Below are 12,587 nucleotides of genomic sequence, written 5' to 3'. Positions count from 1 at the left end.
CTATATACAAGAATAACAGCATCATTACATTTGCAGATGACACTAGTGTGATTGGCCTAGTAAGCGAGAATGATGAGAGGGCCTACAGAAAGGAAGTTGAGAACCTCACCCTGTGGTGCCACGATAACAATCTCTCTCTAAATGTCAGTAAGACTAAAGAAATCATTGTCGACTTTAGGAAGACTACAACTGATCACACTCCAATTATCATCGATGGAGCATCTGTGGGGGTTGTTGACAGCTTTAGATTTCTCGGTACACACATCTCAGACACTCTCATATGGTCCCTGAACACCAGGTGCACCCTCAAGAAAGCACAACAGAGATTGTACTTCCTGAGGCGTCTTAAGAAGTTTGGTTTAAGCACCAAAGCGCTCACAAATTTCTACCGGTGCACCATTGAGAGCATTCTCACGTTCTGCATCACGGTGTGGTACGGGAACATGACCTCACAGGACAGTAGGAAACTACAAAGGGTTGTAAAGACAGCAGCTAGGATCATTGGCACTGATCTGCCTAAACTCCATGACATCTACACCACTCGATGTAAGAGGAAAGCCTGTACCATCATTAGGGACCCCAGTCACTCTGCCCAGCACTGTTCTCTCTCCTTCCATCCCCAAAAAGTTACCGGAGCATCAAGTCACGTACCACCCGTCTCAGTAACAGTTTTTTTCCACAGGCAATTAGGCTAATAAATCACTGATGCTCCTACTTTTGCTCTATGCACTTTAATGTATCTTTGTAATGTCTTAATGTCTTATTGTCATATTTTGTAATGTCTACAGTGTCTTAATGTCTTATTTTGTAAACGTCTCCTTGTCATATTGTTGTAATGTCTTACTGTCTTATGTCTTAAGTTATGTTTTGATGTCTGAGAGTGCCGGGCACAGTGCATTTCATTGTATTTTATAATACACCTGACAATAAAATCCTTGAACTTATAAAAACTTGAATGTAGTATCTAGCTGAAAGAGAGCGAAAGAGAGAAAGACAGAAAAGTATTAATGGTATCCAAGTGTAAGCATCAACAAGTTTGTTATTACTAGTGTTTACGTAGTCGGCGTAATTACGTAGTGTATCAGCGAAAGAACTCGCATGACGTTCCCATGCTACTCCACATAGAAACGCCCACAAGCGATTCAAACTGCGGAAGACCCAAATAAAATATTTTCACCAGTGCAGTTCCCCCGCCTTTGCTGTTGTTTTGCGTCTAGATCCAATCTATCCAAGGGACGGTACTTAAAACTCAACTCTAGCAACATTGCTTGGATCCGAACCTCATCCTAATTCTTTTATCTAGCTCTATTTTAACATGAATAAAAACTACAAGTTACATTAAGGGTGCCACTGACGGGACACCTTGACCTAATCAGGTTGACGTCCTCTTGGCAGATGGGATATACAAATTCCCTGCGACTCCTGAGTGAACTGACAACATCCAATGTTGCTATCAGATAAATTAGCTAGCTAGTGGAATTTACGAGCTAGTTTACTGTTATAACTAGCCTAGCAGTTGTTTTTTTATTAGCGACCTAAGATTAGCTGAATTCTAAAGTAAGATACGGGACCAGTGTTTTAAGTGTCAGTCCGCTGACCAGCTAGCAATGACGCTAAATTAGCTAGCTAGCTAATAGTTGAGCGTTTACAGAAGAGGTAATGGCACGAAGTAACGTTACAATGTTACTGACTGAAAATCCTCGGGCGCCTTTCTTACAGTTGACGATGGCGCCGTTATTTTCCGGTAAAACACTGACACTGAAAGTGGACCAACGTGACGCTGTTGCGGTCGTTACACTCCAGAGACATTTGTCTGAGCAACAAAATGATGGACCTGGACAAGCACTAGATAGTTACAGCTTTGATGTGACACTAACAGACGGAGTCTGTCAAGTGAAATGCCATCTTGACCGTGGATTAAATAATCTGGTTCACAAAAATGTACTCCGGAGCGGAATCGATATTTACATAAATCAGTGCTCTTTTGTCTACAACGAAAAGATATTGGGACAGGGCTTTGTCAGCATCAACAGACTTGAGTGTAGTTCAAGGAGGTCTGATATTTTGCCTAAAGTAAAGGACGTTGATTCTCTACCCGTGCTGTCGAAGGACGGCGTTGCCAGCATGGCATTGCAGACTGATGCTCCCCTTCAAGTGGGTCGCAAGCATTACCTGCCCCTCTGGAATAACGAGGATCCCGAGGGCAGAGCGTGGGCTCCCAATATCACTCCACCAGATGTGGTACTGGACGGTGAGATGGGTTTCTGTTGTGCAAAATGTAGTGTGGTTTAATCTCAGACATTACGACCATAAAGTGTATTTTTTCATTCCTGACATTCCATTTTGTCAACAGTTTCCAGGATAACCTTGTTGTGCGATCTAGAGACATCGCTTGGACACACACGACGACCTCCCCCTGTCGTTGTGAGGGTTATCCATAAATCCAGATTACGGTACTATGGAAAATTTGGACTCAAGATTGATTATCCATACCAGGTGAGCATCATCTCATCATTGAGAATCCTCAAACAAGATATATTTCACAGTTGGTAGGTAGTCAAGCGGCTGGAGCATGTTACTGGTTTGAATCCTGAGCAGGGACACAGAATGATGGGAATTTCACCGGTGTCTGTTCCCATCAATAATTGGCTAGATGTCCCTTGAGCGAGGCACTTAAATCCCAACACTAGCTCATCCATGGGTGCTGCTCATGCTGGCTGACACTGCTTGACTCAACTACCGCCATGCAGAGGATGAAAGGCAGCAGACCAATTCCAGTAGCTGTCACTGATACTAAGTGACAAAGTACAGTAGTGCTTAAATGTATCACCACCTACTATTAGAAAATACCTTCCTCTTCCTCTGTATCCCAGCACCTCAGAGGTCTTTTTACTGATCACACAGTGAGAGTGACTATATACACGCGTGAGCAGCGAACACATCATACAACACACACACACCTGTTTTCTTCAGGTGTCGCCGGTGGAAATTGTTTGCCCTGACAATCCCATCCAAGCTGTCCTCCTGGGGCAGCCAGGAGCAGTGGGCAGCCATCATTTCATGGCACCCGGGGACCAAGTCCAAGTGCTCAGTCCAGGTCCTGGTCAGGGACCGGACTGAAGAGCATCGGTTCTTCTGCATGTTTTCGTATTGGGTTCTATGGGAGGAAACCCTTGCAAACATGGGGAGAACATGCAAACTAAACTACAGTACTAAGTGCTGCACCTTGCGATCCCCAGCCGGCCGCTCTACATCCCAAGCTACCTGCCGCTCTGCTATATGAATATATCGTTGTACTGAATGATTCTTTGCTCATCCTTTCCTCTGTGTTTTATGTCCATTCACCCCAGGCATACTTTGAGGTTGCAGACCAGAGTGGCTCAATGTCCCTTGTTCTCTGGAATGAGCTGTGTCCAGAGTGGTACCAGAGATTGAATGTGGGAACAGTGCTCTACCTCCAGGACTACACCCTCAAGCCGAGCTATGCTAACAGGTCACGGCCGCATATCGACCGCAGCAGAATGAAGACCTTTCACTCAGTAGGTAGGTAGTGGTGCATCTAACAGGTGTCACTGTCTCGCTTATTAGATCTGGCCCTCACTGGGCTCCATCTTGGGTCCTCAGACTTAAAAACACACGTGACCTCCTCTCATATACACCACTTTAGCTAGCAACCCCATCAAAAACTAGCTATTCGATGGCACGGGTGGACTGTATTTATACTGAGGAGTGAGTTTAATCAATTCAATTTGGTTACAGACAGATCTAAGCCTTGATATTCACAGTATATTGATGTCATTTGTATTTTGAGTTTATGCATGACAATGCCTTGCAGAAATCTGCCTGAATCCTAGGAATCCAAAAGCAGCCATAACTGTGGTCCCGCCTAAAAGTGTGTCATCTCAGTGGGGTTTGCCTGATGTTGTCTACCAGTTCACAACCAGGTAATGTGTATACAGGGCTTTTCTCTGATATAGTTGTAATGTGTCTTGTATATAAATATGTCTCATATATCTACCACATATACCAATTAATGCTCTATTAATTGGTATATGTGGCGGCTGTAACTCAGTTGGTAGAGCGGGTCGTTCAGTGATCGAAGGGTCAGTGGTTCGAATCCCAGCTCCGACTGTCCACATGTCGAAGTGTCCTTGAGCAAGACACCTAACTCCAAATTGCTCCCAATGAGCAGGTTAGCACCTTGCATGGCAGCTACCGCCATTGGTGTGTGAATGTGTGTGTGAATGGGTGAATGAGAGGCCATTGTAAAGCGCTTTGAGTGCCGCTAAAGTGGAAAAGCGCTATATAAGTGCAGTCCATTTACCATTTACTCACTGAACAATACCAATTACTGCTCTATTCACCACTGAACAATGAGCAATATGATCAGTTGAGAAGTCATGTCAGTGGTCCTTTTGAGCAGCTTGCTATTGATTATACTGTATATGGCTTGTGTCACGTAGCATACATCAAAGACATTTTCTTTCCTCTAGATCAGAGTTGGATAATTTGACTGACAATTCGGCTTGTGATGTCATTGGCTTGGTGACCTTCGTTGGTCGAGTTGAGAGAGTCAAGCATAAAGGGAAGACTGGTAAGAAGGCTTTTCCGGCTTGCCTTATTTAAGAAATGTCTTTGCTCTATTAAACTGGGACTAAGAGCTGTAAGGCATTTTACATTTTGTGAGGAACTTTGCTTTCTTGTGCTCAGTCATCCATAGAAGTTGTGTACTTCTTTGACGTAATAATAAACATGCTTTTGCCCCAACTTCTTCAGGCCCAGAGAAGTACTGGAATTATCGCTGGGTCCATGCTGTTGATGGGACATCCAGCCTCCCATTCATTATGGAGATTTTCGCCTCTTCACAACCAGAAATATTCAATGGAATATGCCCAAGTAAATCAACTCTTCTCAACTGTTGTTACCTATTTCACTCAGCAACAAAGTGAACGTGTTATTTGTACTCTTATCAGTTGAGATAGTTTTTGTTAGAGTTGTGAGGCATGTAGCAGATGATGGTGATCCTCGTCATGATGAGAATACTCTGGACTCTTTTTAGCTCCGCCTCCTCCCACTCATTGATCTTACCTCCTCTGTTGCAGTGACATACCTGGTTTGCACTCACATGAGAGCATGTCATGTGGAAGGCTCACTGCCCTACCTTACCAGCAGCTGCGAGACACGGATATTCATTACAGGTAAGGACAGTTGTCATGCTCTCTGAATCAGACCTGCAACGAAATAACATATTTGAAATCATTTCAATTACTTATCTATGCTTGATTACCCTCCTGGCACAATGGTTTGTTCTAAAAAATACACCCCCCCTCCCATCTAACACTCCAGGCAAAAGCTAAAGTATTTGAAAGGATTCCATATAGTATTTTGAACCAGGTCTGCTCCAAATGGACCCCTTTCCCAGCAGCCATGTTGAGGTGTCATAGCAGGGTAAACACAGGTGTAATTAATAACCTTAATTATGGTCATGTTCCATTTAGAATTTAGGTGAGCCAGTGCCTGTTATTCAGCAGGCTGGCTCACTGGAATGGCTGTGACGCGCTAAATCGAATGGCACCTTAATTAATTAGATCAATTACACCTGTGTTTACCCTACTATGACACTTCAACATGGCTGCTGGGAAAAAGGTCTATACTCCAAAATACTCAAAACAATCTTAGTTAAGAGGCATAGCTTGTCTTGTACAGTATAAACTAGGCGTAATGTTCCCCCCAGGGTGTCACAGAGGCCAGCCCTATGTGTCTGACCCCACGGTGAAGAGCTTCATCCAGTGGACCAAAACTCAGAAGGACAGCGTCATACTGAGAAGGGTTTCTGTCGGCGGCCATTACTGTTTCCCCCATGCCCCTCGCATCTTCACACAGTCAATGGCAGATGGCTCAGGTGAGATTCCCTTCTATCTGTATCTGTAAAAACATATTTATTTTCGTTTATTTGACATTTCAGTGTTGTATTTTCTATGAGTGAAGATTTGTCATCCATTTCTCAGCACAAGTACCTCTAGTGGCTGCCAGTGACTTGAAGAAGGAATTGAAATCCCTGCAGTATCGCGAGCATAAAAGGCTGGCAATTCAAGGAAAGATCATCGCTGTTCAGTACCTAAAACTGCCAGCAGAGGCACTGTCAGTGGAGGGACAGGTAAGCTTCAATCAACCACAGTCAGAACATCTGTATCCAGTGTGCCTATTAAGATGACAATTTCATTGCTAAGTGTTCAACCTGGTTCTCTACCGCAGAGTGTTGAGTCTGTTGGTGTGACCAATGCTGCTGATCCACTTAGTGACCAGAGGACAGCAGAGATGCCGGAAACGCATACTTATAACAGAGAAACATTGCCCTCTGGTGACGAGAACTCAAACAGCAGAGAGAAAAGAAAACGACCCAAGAGGAGGTGAGTTCCAGTCAGACCCTCAGCATTAGACGACACGCCGGATCTGCGAATGAAACACTTCTATTGCATGAGAACAGCATCCCGGTGCCAAAAACCCCCTTGCCTTTTTGTGTGAACGGTGAAACGCATGTCTACACTGACCAAATAAGTATCAGCTGCTTAGAGCTGACCAGAACCCTGTCCTCTCTGATAAAAGCTGAGGTGGCGGTATTATGTTTTTACGTGAATCACTCATGGTGTAAGTAAGGACATTACTGTGATCTAGCAGCACTGTTCTCCAGTTTTTGAATCGATTCATAAACTGCAGACCATTTTATGCCCCCCGCAAGTTCAGCTCATTTACTGTGTTTTGGTCGGAGCCTACATTGCTCCCGGCGCACCGGTACAAACAAACAAACATCTTTATTTATCACGCAGTGAAACACATCACACATGGTGCAGGGAGAACACACAAACGAATGACTGGAGTGTCCACGGATAAACCTTCTCTCTGCTCCCCGACATCCTTCCAAGGGCAGCTGGGAGCAGAAAGTAGGCAACGTGCCCGGGGGCAAACCAAGCGCTCCTGTCCGTCTTCGACAGGGACGGACAGCGTTAGCGATCTGTTCTTCTGCATGTTTTTCATATTGGGTTCTTTATGGAGGAAACCCTTGCGAACACAGGGAGAACATGCAAACTCCGCACAGAAAGGCCCGGAGACCTTCTTGCTGTGAGGCGACAGTAATAGGTGCTATGCCACCGTGCCACACGTGAGCGATTTTGGGGTTCAGTGTCTTGCTCAAGGACACTTCAGCACGCTCCGGAAGCTGTGCTTAAGTGCGATCCCCAGCCGGCCGCTCTTCCTCCTGAGCTACGTGCCGCCCGGTACAAGAAGCACACAACCAGCTCGTGGAACAGATACCGAGTGTTGAATGAAATCATCCCGATGCTTTTGTTGTAGTAGTCGGAGACTTCAACAGAGCTAACCTCAGCCATGAACTCCCCAAATACCGACAGGTTAAATGCTCGACCCGAGAGGACATCGCGCGTGACCGTTGCTACACCACAATAAACAAGGTTTATCATGCCGTCTCCCGCGCTGCGTTGGGACACACGGACCACAAAATCGTCCACTTGATCCCTAAATACAGGCAGACACTAAAACTCTCTAAGCCTGTGGTTAGGACATTCAAGAAGAAGACTAGTGAAGCCAAGGAGAAATCCTGCACGTGGCTAGAACGGGCTGGCTGTGATGGGGGCTGTGTTGACTGGGTGGGCATAAAGGCTGGTAACAACCAGGAGGAGTACCCAGACACTGTGATGTCATTCATCAGCCACTGAGAGCGAATGTGTTCCAACTCAGACCGAGATCAGCTACAACGACGACAAGTACCGGTTTAGCAAGGCAGTGAATGAGGCTAAATGACGCTTCTCTAAGAAACTACAACACCAATTCTCAGAAGGAGATACATTCTTTGTCTCTTTCTCTTTGTCTCATTATTTGTGGAGAGGCCTTGAGACAGATCTACTACAAAGCGAAATCCCCCCAGTCCACTGACGACCCACGCCTTTCAAACGACCTGAACGAGTTCTACTGCAGATTTAAAAAACAATGCCCCCCGCCACCCTCACCCATCAGCCCCCAACGACCCAGCCCCCATCTCAGCAGGGGCCTGGACCACTCCAGACCTGCCCCCCCCACCTCCAGGTGGATCACCGACTACCTGCTGGGTTGGGGGTAGGTTATTGGGGCTGATGGGTAAGGGGGGCGGGGGGGGCATTGTTAGGCAAATCTGCAGTAGAATTCGTTGAGGCTGTTGGCAAGACGTGTCGTTAGTGGACTGGGGGGATCTCCCTTTGTAGTTTGTGATCTGTCTGAGGCCTGTCCAGACAGAGGACGTGTTTACTTCTGGACGTTGTAGTTTCTCAGAGAAGCGTCGTATACCGACACCTCGGCTTCTACTGGAGACGACAGGGTCACGGTCTGCTGGAAACAGCTGATGGCTTTCCGGCTGTATGGCAGCGTCTGCCTTACCATGCCTCCGTAAATGGCAAAATTGAGGATGAGGAGAAGTCTCTATTTTTCGCTTCTACTCCAGTAGCTAGAGCTCATCCATTTGCTACTACTCCAGTAGCTGAAGCTCATCCATTTGCTACTACTCCAGTAGCTGAAGCTCATCCATTTGCTACTACTCCAGTAGCTGGAGCTCATCCATTTGCTACTACTCCAGTAGCTGGAGCTCATCCATTTGCTACTACTCCAGTAGCTGGAGCTCATTCATTTGCTACTATTCCAGTAGCTGGAGCTCATTCATTTGCTACTATTCCAGTAGCTGGAGCTCATCCATTTCATTGCAGAGTGAGTGCAGGTTAGCTAATAGGATGCCAGGTAGTGCGTGACCAGGGGCGCGTGATCCGCGCTTCCGAAGCCGGGCCAAGCGCTCCAGCTTGTTTCCCACGCTTCCGAAGCCTCTGCCTGATAGCCTGGACAAAGGTGAGCACACCCCTCTTAGGTATGCTCTTTGTCTTAGTCGTTTGTTTTAGTCACTTGTTTTAGAAAGGAGATTCACTTGTGAGTTCTGGCAAGTAGTAGTACATGGGCTTTTCCTACGTTAAATGCAGTTATTGTTAGTTGCTTTGGATAAAAGCGTCTGCTAAATAACTGTAATGTAAAATGTAATGTAAAAGTACCTTTGACCAAAATTCCCCAAATTTCCACGGGTTGTGATGAAAAAATCTGAGATTAAAACCGCAGAGGAAGATCCCCTGATATTCACGGGTTCCTCTCTCGTGAGGGAATTCCCGGTCTGGTCGCAAAATACAAAATGAAACAAAAAAACAATTAGACCATGATGTTTGACAACTTTATATTTTTTTCTGTCTCAGAGAGGTAAAGAGATTCTACATCACCCGTGCCCGGATGCAGGCAAGAAGGTAATGAATGAATGAATGTTCTACAGATCATCAGGGCATTGTCATTATCTAAGAGACATGGGTACAGTATTCTCATTGACCTAGAGTTTTTGAATTAACATAACCAAAACAAAAACAAGGATGTTTTGGATGATTACTAGAGAGCCAGTGGCCCAAGAAGATGGTGATATGCACTGTGTGTGTTCATAGTGAGACTGAGCATGGCCTTGCTGAGGCAGAGCCAGTGGATCTGGAGGGGAGCGAGTCTGAGGAGGAGGAGGAGGAGGAGGAAGATCCATTAGAGGGTCAGCAAGTTTCCACTGGTACGTAAGGCCAGATCTACTGAAATAAAACATCAGATTTGACACTAACTTACTTGATTAAGTTCTAGAAGTTCCTTTGAGAGTGATATTTCTTTTCCAGACCGTGATGGGGTATCTTGGGAAAGTGATTCTTGGCCAAAGCAAAAACAAGAGGTGTCTGAGCATTTGCATCCTGGTGGTCTGGATTCTGAGAGCCTCACTCAGACGTTCAAATTTGATGACCAGGACCGACTCCTGCAGCTGGGTAACCTCCACCCTGCCCGATGGACACCAGAGCAAACTACAGGCACCAGCTTACCCCTCAGCTGCAAAGGATATTATCAGATAACAATACTAGGTAAATAGGCGCATAATAAAAATTGCAGTATCTTATTTTATTCTTGACTGTTATGCAATTTATTTTATATTATGTATATTTTAATTTTAATTTTACAGTCTACTGTATGCTGCTGCTTTTTAATTTTGTATTTTACACTATATGCTGTTGCTCCTTTTTATTAAGCACTTAATTGTACCCATACCCTATACATTATGACAACTAAACCTACTGAAACATGTCACTCTCTCTGGCAGGTATCAACCATCAGGTGGCCATCGATGCTGTGTTTGTCCCCGTGGTGTCGTCTGGGGACCCCAGAGCCGTGGGTCTACCTCAGGACCCCCACGACAACACCCTGCTGTCCTGCCTGTCTGCCGGCTTCCTCTGCCCCCTCCACGATCCCGAGAGCCAGAGTGAGGAGGCAGAACTCCCTGAGCCAGGTAGCTACCACACTGTAGCAGACCTGGGTCGAAATACCATTTGAAATGAGTTCAGTTACTTTTCTGTGCTTGATTAATTTTGTCTGGTACAATGGAGCCATTGGGCTGTTCAGAAAAAAATGCAACCCTCACCCACCTGACACTTCAGGCAAACCCAAGCAACCGCTATAGTAATTACAAGGATTTCAAATTGTATTTTGACACAGATCTCCACTGTTGCGAGGCAGGCTTGAGGGACTAATCACACCCGTGAGAAGCAGTCTCCAAGCACTTTATTTAACGTTGGCATAAGTGCCTGTTTAAAAAAAATATATATAAGGTGATGATGACCTGCCCAGTGCCCACTGAGACCAGTTGGGTCAAGTGTACTCTCCCCTCCCAAAGTTCACCTCTGTGTCAAATACTGTTCAGTGCAATGCAGGCTTAAAGCAAATAATAAAAAAAAGAAAAGATTTTGTCTAATTCCAGATTGTGTTCATCCTACATGGGGCCAAGAGTGGGAGTCTAGACAGTATTTCAAGGTGTATATATTTGAATCCAGAACTGAAATATTTCCTTCATGTTGTTGCAGAGGAGATATTGGGAACTGCCGAGGAACTGAAAGAGACACATCTCGTGTGCATCCTGGAGCTCTGTCATCTCGGAGGAGACAAAGTGGAGGTTCTCATCGACAAAGTGTACAGAATGACAGATGTTGCTTTGATTTAGAAGTAAGGGAAATGTATACTTTTTATATGAGCTGGAGTGAGATGTATTTGTTATTCATCCACATGTTTTTGTGATGTGGAAGAATATTATTGTTTACTGTTATGTTGTGGTGTATGAATGTCTTTTATATATGTTATAGTATTTTGGAGAGCTGGGAAGGTGGGGTGTATCGCATACAACAAATAAAGTTGTACATAAGACTGAGACGAGTTAAATGGTATGTGACCTGTATCCACCTTCCCTAGGCTATTTTGACAGTTATTAACTGGGACATAATCTGCCTAAACTACTGTAGTTACTCTGCCATTCCTGATACTTTAACAAACATTGAAAAGGAATCATGCATTGACATGACAAATGTGTTGGATGACTATATTTTACATTGTGCTAGAAGAATGGTTCAACACATGTTTTACCATAACTTGGCCATAAGCCGGATGTCATGATGTTTTAAAACTTACTCAGGCAAACTTGCTGTAAATAAACGTGTGAGAGCAGGGTTGACTTCACCAAGATAACAGTGGTTGCGAATGACGTACTGTAGGCCTGGTTTAGATTACGTAGAGGTGTCTGTTTACTGCCTGTAGCACAGCTCTCAACCAGGAAGACGGGGAACTACAGGCACTGACTGTTCAAGAAAATGGGAGATAAGAACCCACACAGGCTCAGCTTGTTCGCAGGCCTCTGGCTTGTTATTGCTCAACATGCCGGGGCGAACATGTTCTTTTTGACAGCTAGAGTTGAATTTTGGTACTGGAACAGGAGTGAAAACAGAACCATCTCGCAGAGTTGTGACTGTGGACTGTATGGGATCCATTCTCTCGTCAGCTCAGCAACTGGAGAGGTGTCTCTGCCTGTGTTGGATCCCAGGGCTTGTGGTCCAACTCCTATTTGGTTTAACAGTACAGAGAGCCCATGGATAGCCCTTATTGAACGGGGGAACTGCACCTTCGCTGAAAAGATCAAGGCTGCGTCTGAAAGCGGGGCTTCTGCTGTGGTTATTTACAACCTCCCTGGCACAGGTGATGAGGTGACACACATGGTGCACCCTGGTAGGTTTCAGCTTCACTGCTGCTATGAACTGTCCTATATGATTTGATTTGAAAGTGGTGTTAATGTACAGATAAGTTAATTGTTTTCAAACAAAAAGGGGTGTGGTTTGCACCAGGCGCACGGGAGAGAGGAGTTTGTTTTTATTTACATGCAATGCAAAGTTGAAGTCTCGTGACTGAGCCTGTGGTCTACTTTTAAAACACGGCATAGCATTAATGTGGATTTGAACAAGCACAGTAACAATATAGCATCTCTTATAGCTCGTGAAAGAACAGTCAGTGCATTCAGCATCATGAAGTGATGGTGGGGGCAAACCTGAAGGATTGATGCACAGGCAAAATCCCATGTCAGTACCAATACTGTATGTCAAAGTGCAGTTCCATTTTTGATAGGGTGCAAACTTGGTAGGCCCACATAAAGGCCAAATTGTTGGGTCTGGAAT

At 45.0% G+C, this 12,587-nt stretch overlaps 1 protein-coding gene across 1 annotated transcript; it reads left to right on the top strand.

The window, feature by feature from the left end:
- Positions 1-1,551: 1,551 nt before the first annotated feature.
- Positions 1,552-11,198, top strand: radx (RPA1 related single stranded DNA binding protein). Its single transcript, XM_084449485.1, has 15 exons — positions 1,552-2,251; positions 2,354-2,496; positions 3,351-3,543; positions 3,836-3,944; positions 4,494-4,594; positions 4,777-4,896; positions 5,103-5,198; positions 5,735-5,902; positions 6,009-6,157; positions 6,256-6,410; positions 9,276-9,323; positions 9,513-9,625; positions 9,726-9,962; positions 10,199-10,384; positions 10,956-11,198. Exons 1-15 carry the CDS (start codon positions 1,660-1,662, stop codon positions 11,090-11,092), a joined length of 2,547 nt encoding a protein of 848 aa, XP_084305611.1. The 5' UTR covers positions 1,552-1,659; the 3' UTR covers positions 11,093-11,198.
- The last annotated feature ends 1,389 nt before the right edge of the window (positions 11,199-12,587 follow it).

The sequence above is a fragment of the Borostomias antarcticus genome (assembly GCF_949987555.1).
Source record: "Borostomias antarcticus genome assembly, chromosome: 15".
In the NCBI taxonomy this organism is placed as follows: Eukaryota; Metazoa; Chordata; class Actinopteri; order Stomiiformes; family Stomiidae; genus Borostomias; species Borostomias antarcticus.
The sequence above is the reverse complement of the archived record's forward strand: the minus strand, read 5'-3'. Positions and strand labels throughout refer to the sequence as shown.